This window comes from Oncorhynchus mykiss, chromosome 25 (genome assembly GCF_057628025.1).
Source record: "Oncorhynchus mykiss isolate SJ-2025 chromosome 25, ASM5762802v1, whole genome shotgun sequence".
Lineage (NCBI taxonomy): Eukaryota > Metazoa > Chordata > Actinopteri > Salmoniformes > Salmonidae > Oncorhynchus > Oncorhynchus mykiss.
This window is the reverse complement of record NC_143046.1, coordinates 63,433,125-63,445,999: the sequence shown is the minus strand read 5'-3', so window position 1 is coordinate 63,445,999 and position 12,875 is coordinate 63,433,125. Positions and strand designations below refer to the sequence as shown.

The following is a 12,875-nucleotide window of genomic DNA, read 5'->3' as shown; positions in this document are numbered from 1 at the left end:
TGTAAAAAGTCATTCATTTAGATCAGCAGAACAAAGACAAATAAAGTTAGATTTACTCTATAACCTAATATTTGTTTTGTTAACAGTACTCAAAAACATTAAGTGTTAAGAACATCTGAGTGAGTACCACTTACAGACGTGCTCAAATTTGTTGGTACCCTTACAGCTCATTGAAATAATGCTACATTCCTCCTGAAAAGTGCTGAAATTAAAAGCTATTTTATCATTTATAGCTCATGATTTGGAGAGAAGCTTGATGTTACATACCTCTACAACCACATGGGACATTGACTGAAGTTCACCTTGTCAGTAAACAATTTGCATGGCCAAATGAAGGCAGACCCGGCCTGATCAGAATGTTTAAAACATGCTACTATGAGAGACCTGCCGCCAGAATCACCATGATAATTTTGTAGATGAGGGGATGGCTGTTTGTTTTTATTGTGCTCAAGGAATCATGTTCCTTTTAATATTTATTCTATTTTTCTTTTTCCCGAAAAGTGTTGTGAATGGTTTGCAACTTGAAATTGGAAATAAGTTTTAACTTTACATGATCAACTTGAAATGTAGCAGATGAACAAATCATGTAAGTACAGAACTTACTTGTAATATTATATGACTTAATTGCAGAGCCACTGTACTTATATGGTATGAATTTAACTTAATTAAGTGTGTTTGCCTCAACCATCCCTTCCACTCTGTTGCGACCGACTTTTTAAACTAAAGGATGTGTGTGTTGCTACAGAAAATGTGTGCGTGCACCAGCTGAGAACACATTGCACATTTTCTTTGCATTCTTACCAGTGATACAATATATTTAATGTATTAGTATTTCTAGGATAAAAAAAACAAAACAATTATACATTATAATCCTTTTGTAAAAATCAATAAATAATGCATATTGACTCTTGATCTTTATAAACTATCCACTATTTTGTTCCTATTCAGTTTGATGTTTAACATCCCCTTTCACACAGGTCCATCTCTCTCTTTCTTTCTCTCGTCCCCCCTCTCTCACACATACATTGTATCAAATGCAGAAATTAGAATACTGTCACATTTGAAAACATTTTAATAAATATATTACAATTCATATAGCATAATGCGCGATTCATTATAAAAAATTATACATGATAAATAGAATATACGCTACACATTTAATTAGTAGTGTAATATAATATTGTGTCAAATAAAAGTGAATCTACAGACAAAGCAATGGTCTGTACTCGTTACACTTAAGAAACACAAGCTTAGCTTAGCTATATGATCATTTTTCATTTCCAATCTAAGAATAAAGGAATGTAAAAATGCTTTCTTAAATCAACTGCCACTAATTCTCCAAATTGAACAGTTGATTTCCATTTTACTCGAAGGAGACACCGCAGGAACTGCTCTCAAATTCACACTTCACCCCGCTAATGCTGTCGACGCTTGGCTGACTGTTAACTCTCTGGTGAGTGTGAGAAAAAGGGAAAGTCTCAGACCGGGACATCCTCCCTCTGCCCTGTGAGGAATCGGAGGAAGAGTTAATTACCAGTCTCATGAACTCAGGAGCGGTGAATCTCCGAAGTAATCTGGTTCCCAACCCGGTGAACCCCGGTGGACGGACAGGAATCTTCTCCGGCTCCATCTCTTCTCTGTAAAATAGGAGTTTGTTGAGTCGTCCGTTCGGAGGGAGGCCGCCGCACTTCTGACTCCCTCTCCTGCTTGATTGAGCGATGTCATTAATTTCATCTTTTGGCGCCCTGGTGGAATCCTCAGGCGCTCTCGGAGATTGACTTTTGCCGTTTAAAAGTGCTTTTTGCGCAGTGACAGTTTTGTCAGCATCGTTTGTCATCTCACAGTTGCTCTCTTGACATTCAGTCTTGACTATCAGGGATATTTCGTCCTGCAGTGAGGCTCTCTTTAATTTCCTGGCTGATAGGCTCATGTCACGCACATCCCCATGATAGGACTGCTTTCTGCTGCTCAGCAGGTCCAGGTTAAATGACTTTGCTTTGCCCCAGACTGAAATAGTATCTGGCTCCTCCTGTTTCATTCGTCCGTTTCTGCTGACATCTTTCTGGCATGGCTCTGGGCAATGGCTCATTGTTTTAACCCCCCTTATGTGCCTTAGTTTACAGTTCTGTGACTGTATCTGTTTGGCTGGGAATATGTCATCCTGTTCTTCTTCTGACTGGCCCCTCTCTAGGCAATTGCCTTTTCTCTCAAGGGACTTATTCTGGCATTTGATGCGCGCCCACAGCTCGTGGCTGTCCCCGACCCTCAGCTGTCTCTGGAACACCTTAGGTAGCTGGGCTTCATCCGTGCTGTGGAACGGTTTAGAGAACCTCTCCAGAACCTGCCTGGGGAGCTTGTTTGGTTGCCTCTGCTCGGTCCCTGCCTCTTTCCAGATCCCGACCTCCCCTAGTTGGTCATCTGACACCACCCCCCTCCTCCCAGAGTTTAGGGCCTTGACACACTGGTCGTGCCCAAAGAAGTTGGCCACCTGGATGGCAGAGTGGCCAGCGTGGTTGGTACGGTCCAGCCTCATGCCCATTCTTTTGAAAGACCTGACCAGGAACTCCAGCACGTGGCTGTGGCCGGTGTAAGCTGCGTACATCAGTGCGCTGTTCCCCCAGGTGTCAGACACATCAGGGTTTGCGTTGAACTGCACCAGAAGTTTGACCACGTCCAGTTGGCCCAGCTCACAGGCCAGGCTCAAGGACGTGCGCCCGTAATCGTCCTGGCAGTTCACGTCAGCCTCTTTCTCCAGCAGTAGACGGGTAAACTTGGCCCTGGCCATGGGGTCCTGCAGGCAAACGGCGAACATCAGAGGGGTGCGGCCGTTCTCTGTCTTGGAGTTGATGATGCTGTTGTCCAGCGCGTCCAGGACAAAGCGTGCTAGGTGCACTTTGCCACCATGCATGGCATCCAGGAAGGTCTTTGTGCCAGAGCCCTGGCGCAGATCCTTAGGTCTCATCATACTTAACAGTAAATTCTGGAGGTGAGCCTCAGACTGTGTTCTGAGATAGGAAGAGAGAGTGAATCCCGACCCTGTTTGTGTTGACAGTGTGTGTATTTACCTCAGAGTGAGCCTCAGTGAGGAGCTGCTGGCATTTTATACCTCTCTCTCGACACGCCCTCCCCACGTTGCCAGGGAAACAGCCATCTGAGGACCATTGTGCTGTTGCAACCTCCATTCAGAATAACCTGCCTCCGCCAGAAGAAAATATATGCTATTTCAACTGAATAATTACTCAAGGAGAAAAACATGACCAGTGTTTTTCATGTGTGCCAGGTAAAAGTGGCTGCAAAAGAGGTGCTTAAATCAGTCTCTTGTTTTTTCCCAGGCTACCATTCTTTCACATGGCAACTCTAATTAACTTTACCAGACTCTCTCACATGGATGAAAATAGAGAGCTTGGAGTCTCCATTTATGTCCTTTGTTGCTAAAGGTCAGCCAATGCTGCATGTTATGAAAGTTATAGTGTATCCTATAATGACTCATACATATCCATCTTCTCTTCCCAAAGGTTTCAGAGGAGAATAGAGTATAGTCCGGTTAGAAGCACTGATTTATTAATAGACAGAACATTTGTTTTTTAAGACGGAATGGGTGTTTCCATTCCGCCCTACCACTAAAACACCGCCCTACCACCTAAATACTGCCTTACCACTAAAACACGGCCCTACCACTAAAACACCGCCTACCACTAAATCACCGCCCTACCACTAAAACACCACTAAAACACCGTACTACCACTAAAACACCGTACTACCACTAAAACACGTCCTACCACTAAAACACCGCCCTACCACTAAAACACCGCCCTACCACTAAAACACTGTACTACCACTAAAACACTGTACTACCACTAAAACACGTCCTACCACTAAAACACCGCCCTACCACAAAACACCGCCCTACCACTAAAACACCGCCCTACCACTAAAACACTGCCCTACCACAAAACCCCGCCCTACCACTAAAACACCGCCCTACCACTAAAACACCGCCCTACCACTAAAACACGCCCTACCACTAAAACACCGCCCTACCACAAAACACCGCCCTACCACTAAAACACCGCCCTACCACTAAAATACCGCCCTACCACTAAAAAACCGCCCTACCACAAAAACACCGCCCTATCACTAAAACACCGCCCTACCACTAAAACACCGCCCTACCACTAAAACACGCCCTACCACTAAAAAACCGCTCTACCACAAAAACACCGCCCTACCACTAAAACACTGCCCTACCACTAAAACACCGCCCTACCACTAAAACACGCCCTACCACTAAAAAACCGCCCTACCACTAAAACACCGCCCTACCACTAAAACACGCCCTACCACTAAAAAAACGCCCTACCACTAAAACACCACCCTACCACTAAAACACCGCCCTACCACTAAAACACCGCCCTACCACTTGAACACTGCTTAATACAGTTCCAATAAATGGAGGTATTGTTTACATAGTGTAGCGACTCCCCTCTACTCCCCGTTCCAGGAAACCTGGCCCTCGCTGCCTTTGATCACTTTGATCTCTGTAATCAGTGACAAGAACTCTGTTTGTAGGACATCTATTATTTTTCCACTTAACCTGCTCCATGCTGTAATACTAATAATAACCATGTCCTGTCCACGTGTCAGGAGAGAGGTTTCTGAACATAGCAACCTTGATAGTATAGTATTGAGGATAATGTTTTTTTCATGCCCTCTTTGTCCTTTTGAAGTGTTTTGCAACCAACTGTTTTGTATATCACTGTTATTTTTTATTGTACTTGTCTTTGATTTGTCTAGAAACTGTATCTGATAATGGCTGCGATCGTACTATTCAGGAATTTATATAATATTGTCATTTTTCCCAGACAGCCATAGACAAATGTAATTTCCATCACGTCATTAAACATCCATTTTAGTTGAAAATGAAATATCATACAATTGATTTATAACGGATTTCTTATACATTTGTACATGAACTTGTATTGAATATGATTTTAAGTGATGATTGGAAATTACAAGGTGTGGTGGAAATTGCAAGGTGTGGTGGAAATTACAAGGTGTGGTGGAAATTGCAAGGTGCGGTGGAAATTACAAGGTGTGGTGGAAATTGCAAGGTGCGGTGGAAATTACATCTATGTAAAAAAGAAAAAAACATATGAAAACAATATTTTATTGCAAACATTTTGAACAACAACCATTGTTAAACATTTGATTAATAGAAGACAATGTAAGATTCCAAAACACTGGAACAACATGAGAACAATGTGTTACAGATGCTACAAGTAGAAATTCTAGCACATATATAGAGGGAAGAGTTCATTGAGAGCTACACATGTTTTATTTAATGGATGATTTTATGCCCTGCTTTGTATGTACTGTATCCAAGTGTATCTAAGGCTTAGAAAGAGAGCTAAGTTCCTCCCAGACCAAGGCATCCAGCTCCATGAGCCTTTTAGTCACTGGATGGGGCTCAGGGACAAGTCCAAGCACATGCTGTGGTCTGTACCATATGATGTCGTCTCTCATTGGCCCAAAAAAATGGTTGGGGCCAACGCACTCATGGTTTTCACAAAAGCACCACTCTCTGCGTGAACGTCTTGCACGATACCAGGGTAAACGTCGTGATCATACTCCACACCACTTTCCGATCAATGCTTCACTTAGATCTTCAATGTGCTGGACGGTGCTTTGAGAGGAGTTGAATTTTCAATCTTGGTCCACCTTTTCTTTTACTGTCAAATGTACAGAGAACATCTCCATGTTTCCCTCTTTGTTTTTCATCTCTCTCTCTCTCTCTCTTCAGCTTTGTTTTTCCACTCAAACCACCATGTCTGCTCACCAGCATCAAAGTCAGATGTTTTAAGCTATTTGGCTTGGCAAAGGGAGCAGTCTGTGTACATGCACTCTTTATTCAGGTTCTCACAGCACAAAGACTCAATATCTTTCTCAATGTTGCTGCAGCTGATCACTTTGTGATACTGTAGTTTGTCCGCCATGAACTGGAGGTTGGCGTGGCTTTTGCAGAGACATGTGTTCCTATCCTGGACTGCTGGCTTGACAACCCAAAAAGGACGTATTTTGCAGAATTCACAGTAGGAAATTTAAACTTCTGATAAAGGTTCTGAATTGTGCCATTCGAGAAGTGCTTTTGCTTTTTCTTCTTGTTCCTCGTTAGTGTGTCCTTTTTCCCTGTTGTTGCTCTGCTGTTGTCATCACGTTCTTAGAATCTAGTGATTTTCTCTTCTAGTGCAGTGCTAATTCTGTTACGCTGATTTTTCCTGGAGTATTGAAGACTTGATGGCCTGTTTTCATTTGCCCTCATTGCTTTTGCTGAAAATCCAAATTCTCTGTTTGGGGCTTTGACCAGGCCATACTTTCTCAGGATGTTGCCTCTGAGCATTTTTTAAGCCACTTGTTTGTCCTTGGCACTGCCCATTGTTTTGTACTTTTGTTTTAACTCTGCAATGATGGCATTTTGAAACAATAACATCCTTCTCAAGTTCTTCGGAGTTCCCTTCATTTGCGGTTTTGTCTTTGTCTTTGGGGAATCTTGTCTCTTCATTTTGTTCATCAGTCGATCGTACCTTTTTTTGTATTTCTCAGCTTTCCGTAAAGCATTATCAAGTTTGACATTTGTCATACTAAGATCTCTGTATGCTTTTGAGCGACCTCTTCCAACCTTTTTCCTTCCAGCAAGTATTCGACTTCTCATTCCTGTTGCAGACGATGAGGAAGAAGGGGTATCAGGGTCTGCATCAGGGGCAGGTATGTTAGGTGCAGGTATGTTGGCCTAATGTTCTGGCTGCAAGTCATCTGGTGACTAAGGTGTTGTGTTGCCTGATAGGTAGGTTTCCATTTCAACTGTTCTTTTTAAAGTCTGTCTTCAATTCCATTGGTTACATTTCCATTGCCTTCTCTTGTTTCTTTGTTCTCGCTTTGTAAGCTCAGAGATAAGATTTCACTTCTCCCCTCTCTTTTTTCTTCCAGTATCTCACCCCATCTTTTTGCAGATGTTCCTGGTATCGTATAGGAAACTTTTTGATTTTGTTTCTATATGTCTCTGACCTCTGTGCTGTTTTATGTGGCATAACTTGTGCACACCTTGTAGCATTTTCTAGATTAAATTAATTTAAAAGCTGACTAAATAAGCATGAAGTTGTTTTTTTTAAGTAAAGATAAAAAACAAATAAGATCATGGATTTGTGTAATTTCCACCACTTTCTGTAATTTCCCCCACACTTAAGTTTGTAATGGAAATGACTGTGATGGAAATTACATTTCTGCTTAGCATGCTTTGATTAGTTTTACAGCTAGTATATCATTTACACTAAATACATAAAATATAAAAAAATATATATAAAGTTCTTCCACAAATTAAAGAAAGTATAGCCTGTTTGGAAATGACTGACAATTAAAATATTCTCTACACGAGCAATATTTACCTCCATATTTCTTCAACTTCTGGACATCACATCTGGAACAATTGTCCACGTGCTTCAGTGTCACAATATGTTTCCATGGTAACTAAATTAACATTCTCATGAAAAAACATTATTAATGAGGAATTTGTCCTCAGTGGTGGAAATGACAACCACTCCCAAAGGACAGGTATATTTTGTGTAAAAAACAATATAAAGGGCATACTCACAATAAATATTGATATAGATTTGATTTAATTGCCTCTTTCTGTAGTACATAACATTATATAATGTGTAATTATTAATGTTTTCTCATAGAAGAACATAGTAAAAGCTTAAAAGTCTGGGTCAGGGTCAAGGGCAAAATATTGAAATTGAGATATAAAATGCATCTGAAAAGTAGCTAAAATACTTAATAGAGTGGTGTTTAAAAAAGTATGGGGTGATTCCAGTGTGAACTTAACATACACGTATTTGTTTTATTTTTTATAAAATCCCCAAAATTGACCCGAGGACATGGAAGTGCCCGTAGTTGCAGAATCACCATTTGATTCATTTGATGATATTGTTCCAAAAACATTATTCATGTTCCCCTCAGAAATACCTTTTAAGTTGATTGTTTCAGGTTCAACAGAATTGACCTGTGGGAGCGCAGGAGCCAGGCTCTTGGAAGAGGAGATTTGGAGGAGAGGATGGGGATGGACCCTCCCAAAAATGTGCCCACTGATTTAGCCAACCACCAGCAGTATAACATGTACCTAACACATTAACATAACTTCTCTTGAATTATAGAAAGCAGCCATCGCCTCCGTGCCTTCTGATCATTTTAATTAGGTTTTAATTGCTCAAATCAAAAACAGCAGGAGCAACCCCAGACCCAGATAGTGCAGGTGAGAGAAGCAGCACTTCCTTACTGTCAACATGTCTCTTCATCAAAACCCACAGCACGTCTCTGATGAGCCAGCTCCAATATCTCACCATTACATGTACGATTCCCATTCAGATAGATTTGATCAGAGGCAATGTAACACAAATAGGACTGAAACTCATGCAGTGACTGATGTAATTTTCTGACAGTAAGAGCTGGTTATATACAGTATTATATCACTGTAGAACAGGTATGTAATAATCTAGTCTTAGCAACAACTTCAATAAATGTTTTAATAATGCCATGAGATAGTCATTCTACATTCAACCTTCTTGATTTCAAGGATACATTTCCCCCCTGTCAACACTCAATAACAGATCCCAAGTTGCATTGTAAAATCACTGAGGAAGCCAAGCCAGTAAAAAAAGCCATATTACAACCTATGTTGTGATATTTGAGTTGTTTGCTCTATAACCCATTTGTTCATACTCCACTGTGATATACAATAAGGCCGTGACAACAAAAAGACAACAGTCATGCCGCGGCAGAATAAATTCAACTACACATGCGTTTGTCTAATCACAAAACCGAAGAGCAACATCTGGCGGGTGAAGTCCACAAAGCAAATATGTGACAAACAGTTAAATCACCTGCAGCATGATCAAGCAAGTTAATGTTTTCGACGGTTTACTAAACAACAACAACTGATTTAGAACCACAGAGTTACCGCAAGTCACAGGAGCACTGTCTCCGCTATTCCAGCACCATTTCAACTTAAACATCTTCAAATCAACAAGGCTATATGTATGCTTAGTTTAATACACTGAAAAAAGAAATGAAAGATCAAAAACAATTTAGTCCCATCAATATTGCTAAATATCATGTGGCTGTCCATGGTACTAATTTCTGTATGTGTGTGTGTGTGCATAAAACGTCTTTTTTTTACTCACCCTACTTGTAGACTAGTTGAAAGCGAATGTCATCCTTATGTCTTTCATGTTGGCAAAACGGTCTATGGCTCTGTCATACTGTCACACTTTTATTTTTTTGTTGTTGTCATAGGCTACCTAGCTTAAATGCTTGCTAGACTAACTTCCTCGCATGGGCAACAATGAACCACAGAACCAGCTGAGTTAGCTAGCTAGTTCAACGCTGATTAGCTAATTATCTTATAAAAACATTTATCAAGGGAGGCCAAATGCTTGCTGGTATCAATCAATCAAATGCTACGGCGGCAACATGTCATACTATTTTGGTCCAGACAACATCAGATACATGAGCGACGCATACTGAGACAGAAGGGCGCTGTTTCCCTCACTCAAATGATTTCTCCTTTGAGATTCAGCCACTTGCGAATTTACAGAAAATTAGGAAAACACAGAGAGAGAGAGACAAATGAGAAAGGATTTTATCGTTTAAAAACATGTATTGGTCAAATATTTGGGGAAGCCTGACTTCCCTTTGCATCCATGAATGTGCCTACACGCCACTGAACTACAATCCAGAGGATCTGGATCTTCTTTTCCAAAGCTCAGACTGAGTGGTGTGTCCTTAGGGACATCTGATGTTTCGCCTTAGCTACAGGACAGCCAGTGTCTCCGCTTCTCACCACCATCCTGCTTTAATTACTGCTAACGCACGCTCTCCATAGCAATAAGCCAGTGTGTTTATGATGCAGCCTCTGTCTCCTTCAATGCCGATAAGACCTTAATCAGGTTAATGTGATTCAGCAGATTCTGTTAACTAAGCAAACATAATAACCTGATCCCAGGATGCTGAATTAGGTCAGATCAATTTCTCACAACCGCAGCATGGTAATATAATAATCACCACATCTCAGACCATGTCAGCACAGCAGCATATTAAATAGCATACAGACTACTCATTAACAAGAGTTCTTATCTCAGCAGATATAGCTTGTTTAGGTTATTCCACCTTGTAGATATATGACTAAGGGGAAAGTTGCACAGTGCTTGATAAAAATGGTGCTCTCCATGTGTCCCCTTATCTGGTTTTCCAGTGGATTGCTTGCAGCCGTTGGCGGCTATTTCAGAGCTGCATTCCTCCAGAAATAGACGAGCTCTCAGACTAAACTTAATCCTAGCAGCGAGTCTACAGGCTGTGCTTGAGTTATTGTGTTGGCTCCCACAACTCCAGATAATCTGTGCTTGTTCATGTTTCCAGCTGTGCCTTTTGGGGAGTACAATATAATAAATATATTTTAGGATTTATGATCATACAGAAATAGCACAGGATATGTGGGTGGCATGTCACTCTATATGTACATACTTTTCATGTATCATTTTCATGCATTTTCCTAGGTTTTGACAAAAAGTGCAGAGTAAAAATAGTAATTCCAGACTGTGTCATTGAATATGTTCAGAGGTGACAAAAATGCACAGGGCAATTGCATTTGTCATTAAATACACTATATATTCCATTCAGATAATAGAATGAAAGGGATTGTTTAAATATGAAGAGTCTGAATGAGCAGGACCCATGAGGCTGACTAATTGAACAGATGAATGCGGAGAAAGCAGAGATGCCACGATAAATACTCTATCTCCCCTTCCCTACTCACTCTCACCCAGCTGCAGCCCCCTAGAATAGCTTATCAGATATTAAGGCTCACTTAAAGCCGTTGTGTTAACAGTCATAATGACTGAATTAGCCTCTAGGGAGAGGACACTTCTTGGATACTGAATCAACAAGTCTCTCAAGGTACAGCAGATAAATGTTTTAGCTACTTGGCGATGGCAAAGAATCTTAACACAATTCCAATTATTAAAAAACATAATTATAAATCATGAACAGGAATTAGTCTGGGACCTGATTTTGCGAGGTCCATTAATTTTACCTGTAAATGCCTCCTAACTGTTGTCAAAAAGTACACAGCTCATTTTATCTTGTTTCATCTTGTCTGTCCTAATTGGAGCACACCTGAGGATGCCTGCCTGGGTCTGGGATTACCCAGAACACACTGAGGAAAACAGGATGCATCTCCTTCACTATCATTAATCTGCTTCTCCCTCGACGACTTCCCAACAAAACAAAAAAACAATAACGAAGGGCCCTCCATATTAATTGGCCAAGCTTTTATATTCAGATATAATACTGTATTACCTCCCTGGGATGCTAATGTTGCACCATTATTTAACACATGTTATCAATGTGTCAGTCAACAACATCAGATTATACATTATTTTATACATCAGTGTGGACAGGACAGAACACCAGTCCATACACTTTATGTGCACAGATCCCTGTGTTGCCCTGTTTTTCCACTGTTACCTAGGGTGTGTTCGTAAATTCACTCTGGAGTGCCAGAGTGAGCTCTCGACGTTCGTAAATTCAGACCATTGTCAGTTCTTAAATTCAAAGCGTTTTTGTCTCTCGGAGAGACTGGACGATCTGGCCGAGGAGTAGGGTTAATCGAGCATTCTGACCTCACAGCGGCCGTGAAGCACCCAAGCTATCTGGCTAACGCTTGCTAGCTACTGAGAGATGGTTAGGCTGTTTTCATGTTATCCAGAGTGTTGGTGACTGTAACTGTGCTGCTGGCAACAATTTAATTACGCTTCTTTGCATACGTTTACTGACACCAGCCATATTCAAGGGGTTTTGAGCGTTTGTAAATTCATCAGTTATTCTGTGCTCTGGCACACAAACAGAGTGCTCTGAAATCAGAGTAGATAGCCAGAGGGATTTTATGAACGCACCCATAATCAGCTGAATGCTACCTCTCTGGTTGGGGGGTGGAAGATAACTGACTGGGGCTCACTAGATTGATCTCTCAGTATGCAGCAGAGAGGTGTCTGCTCGAGTGTCTTGCTTTCCTCGTCTTCTTCTTATTGCACTAATACCCTTTGATTTGGTACAAGGACACGACAGCTTGGTTTCAGGGGAAGTCTTCACACACAGGAAGGAAGCAGCTGGCCTCCTGTCATAGGGCCGCTCAATGTGCCTCTCTCTAAGGAGGCTCAGTGGAGGTCAGTGCTACCGTTGGCGGCACACAATAGAGACAATGTCCTTTTCAACTGCACAGCCTTTCTTTGCTGAAATGTTTTTAACATTTTAAAGGGGCAATCAGCAGTTGCTACATCAATTTTTTGACTCATAAATGAATGATATGTACCCATTGATTCTTGAAGAATATAACTTGAAAATGCCTCATGAGTTAGGTTAACTGTCGTATCCCATCAGAACCAAAAATACAGTGCCTTGCGAAAGTATTCGGCCCCCTTGAACTTTGCGACCTTTTGCCACATTTCAGGCTTCAAACATAAAGATATAAAACTGTATTTTTTTGTGAAGAATCAACAACAAGTGGGACACAATCATGAAGTGGAACGACATTTATTGGATATTTCAAACTTTTTTAACAAATCAAAAACTGTAATTGGGCGTGCAAAATATCAGCTCTCCCTCTGAGGCGCTTTGAACCACCAGGAATTAGATTTACAAATGCAATTTGTGCTCTGACTTTTTCCTGCATTCAGCGAGCGAAGGATAATAAAATGATTAAAAGTACCATTCCAGACAGTATTATGGTTTTGCTTGGATCCCACTCAATGGTGTCTGGCTTGATCAAC

The 12,875-nt window shown here is 41.1% G+C and overlaps 1 protein-coding gene across 1 annotated transcript; it reads right to left on the bottom strand.

Annotated features, from left to right (window-relative positions):
* Nucleotides 1–481: 481 nt before the first annotated feature.
* LOC149972089 (uncharacterized) lies at nt 482–3,194 on the bottom strand. The gene has a single exon (XM_090220719.1). It carries the CDS (start codon nt 2,963–2,965, stop codon nt 1,364–1,366), a length of 1,602 nt encoding a protein of 533 aa, XP_090076845.1. The 5' UTR covers nt 2,966–3,194; the 3' UTR covers nt 482–1,363.
* Nucleotides 3,195–12,875: the final 9,681 nt, after the last annotated feature.

Coding starts and splice junctions, on each gene's coding strand:
- LOC149972089 (XM_090220719.1), bottom strand. CDS start 2,965: ATGATGAGACCTAAGGATCTGCGCCAGGGCTCTGGCACAAAGACCTTC.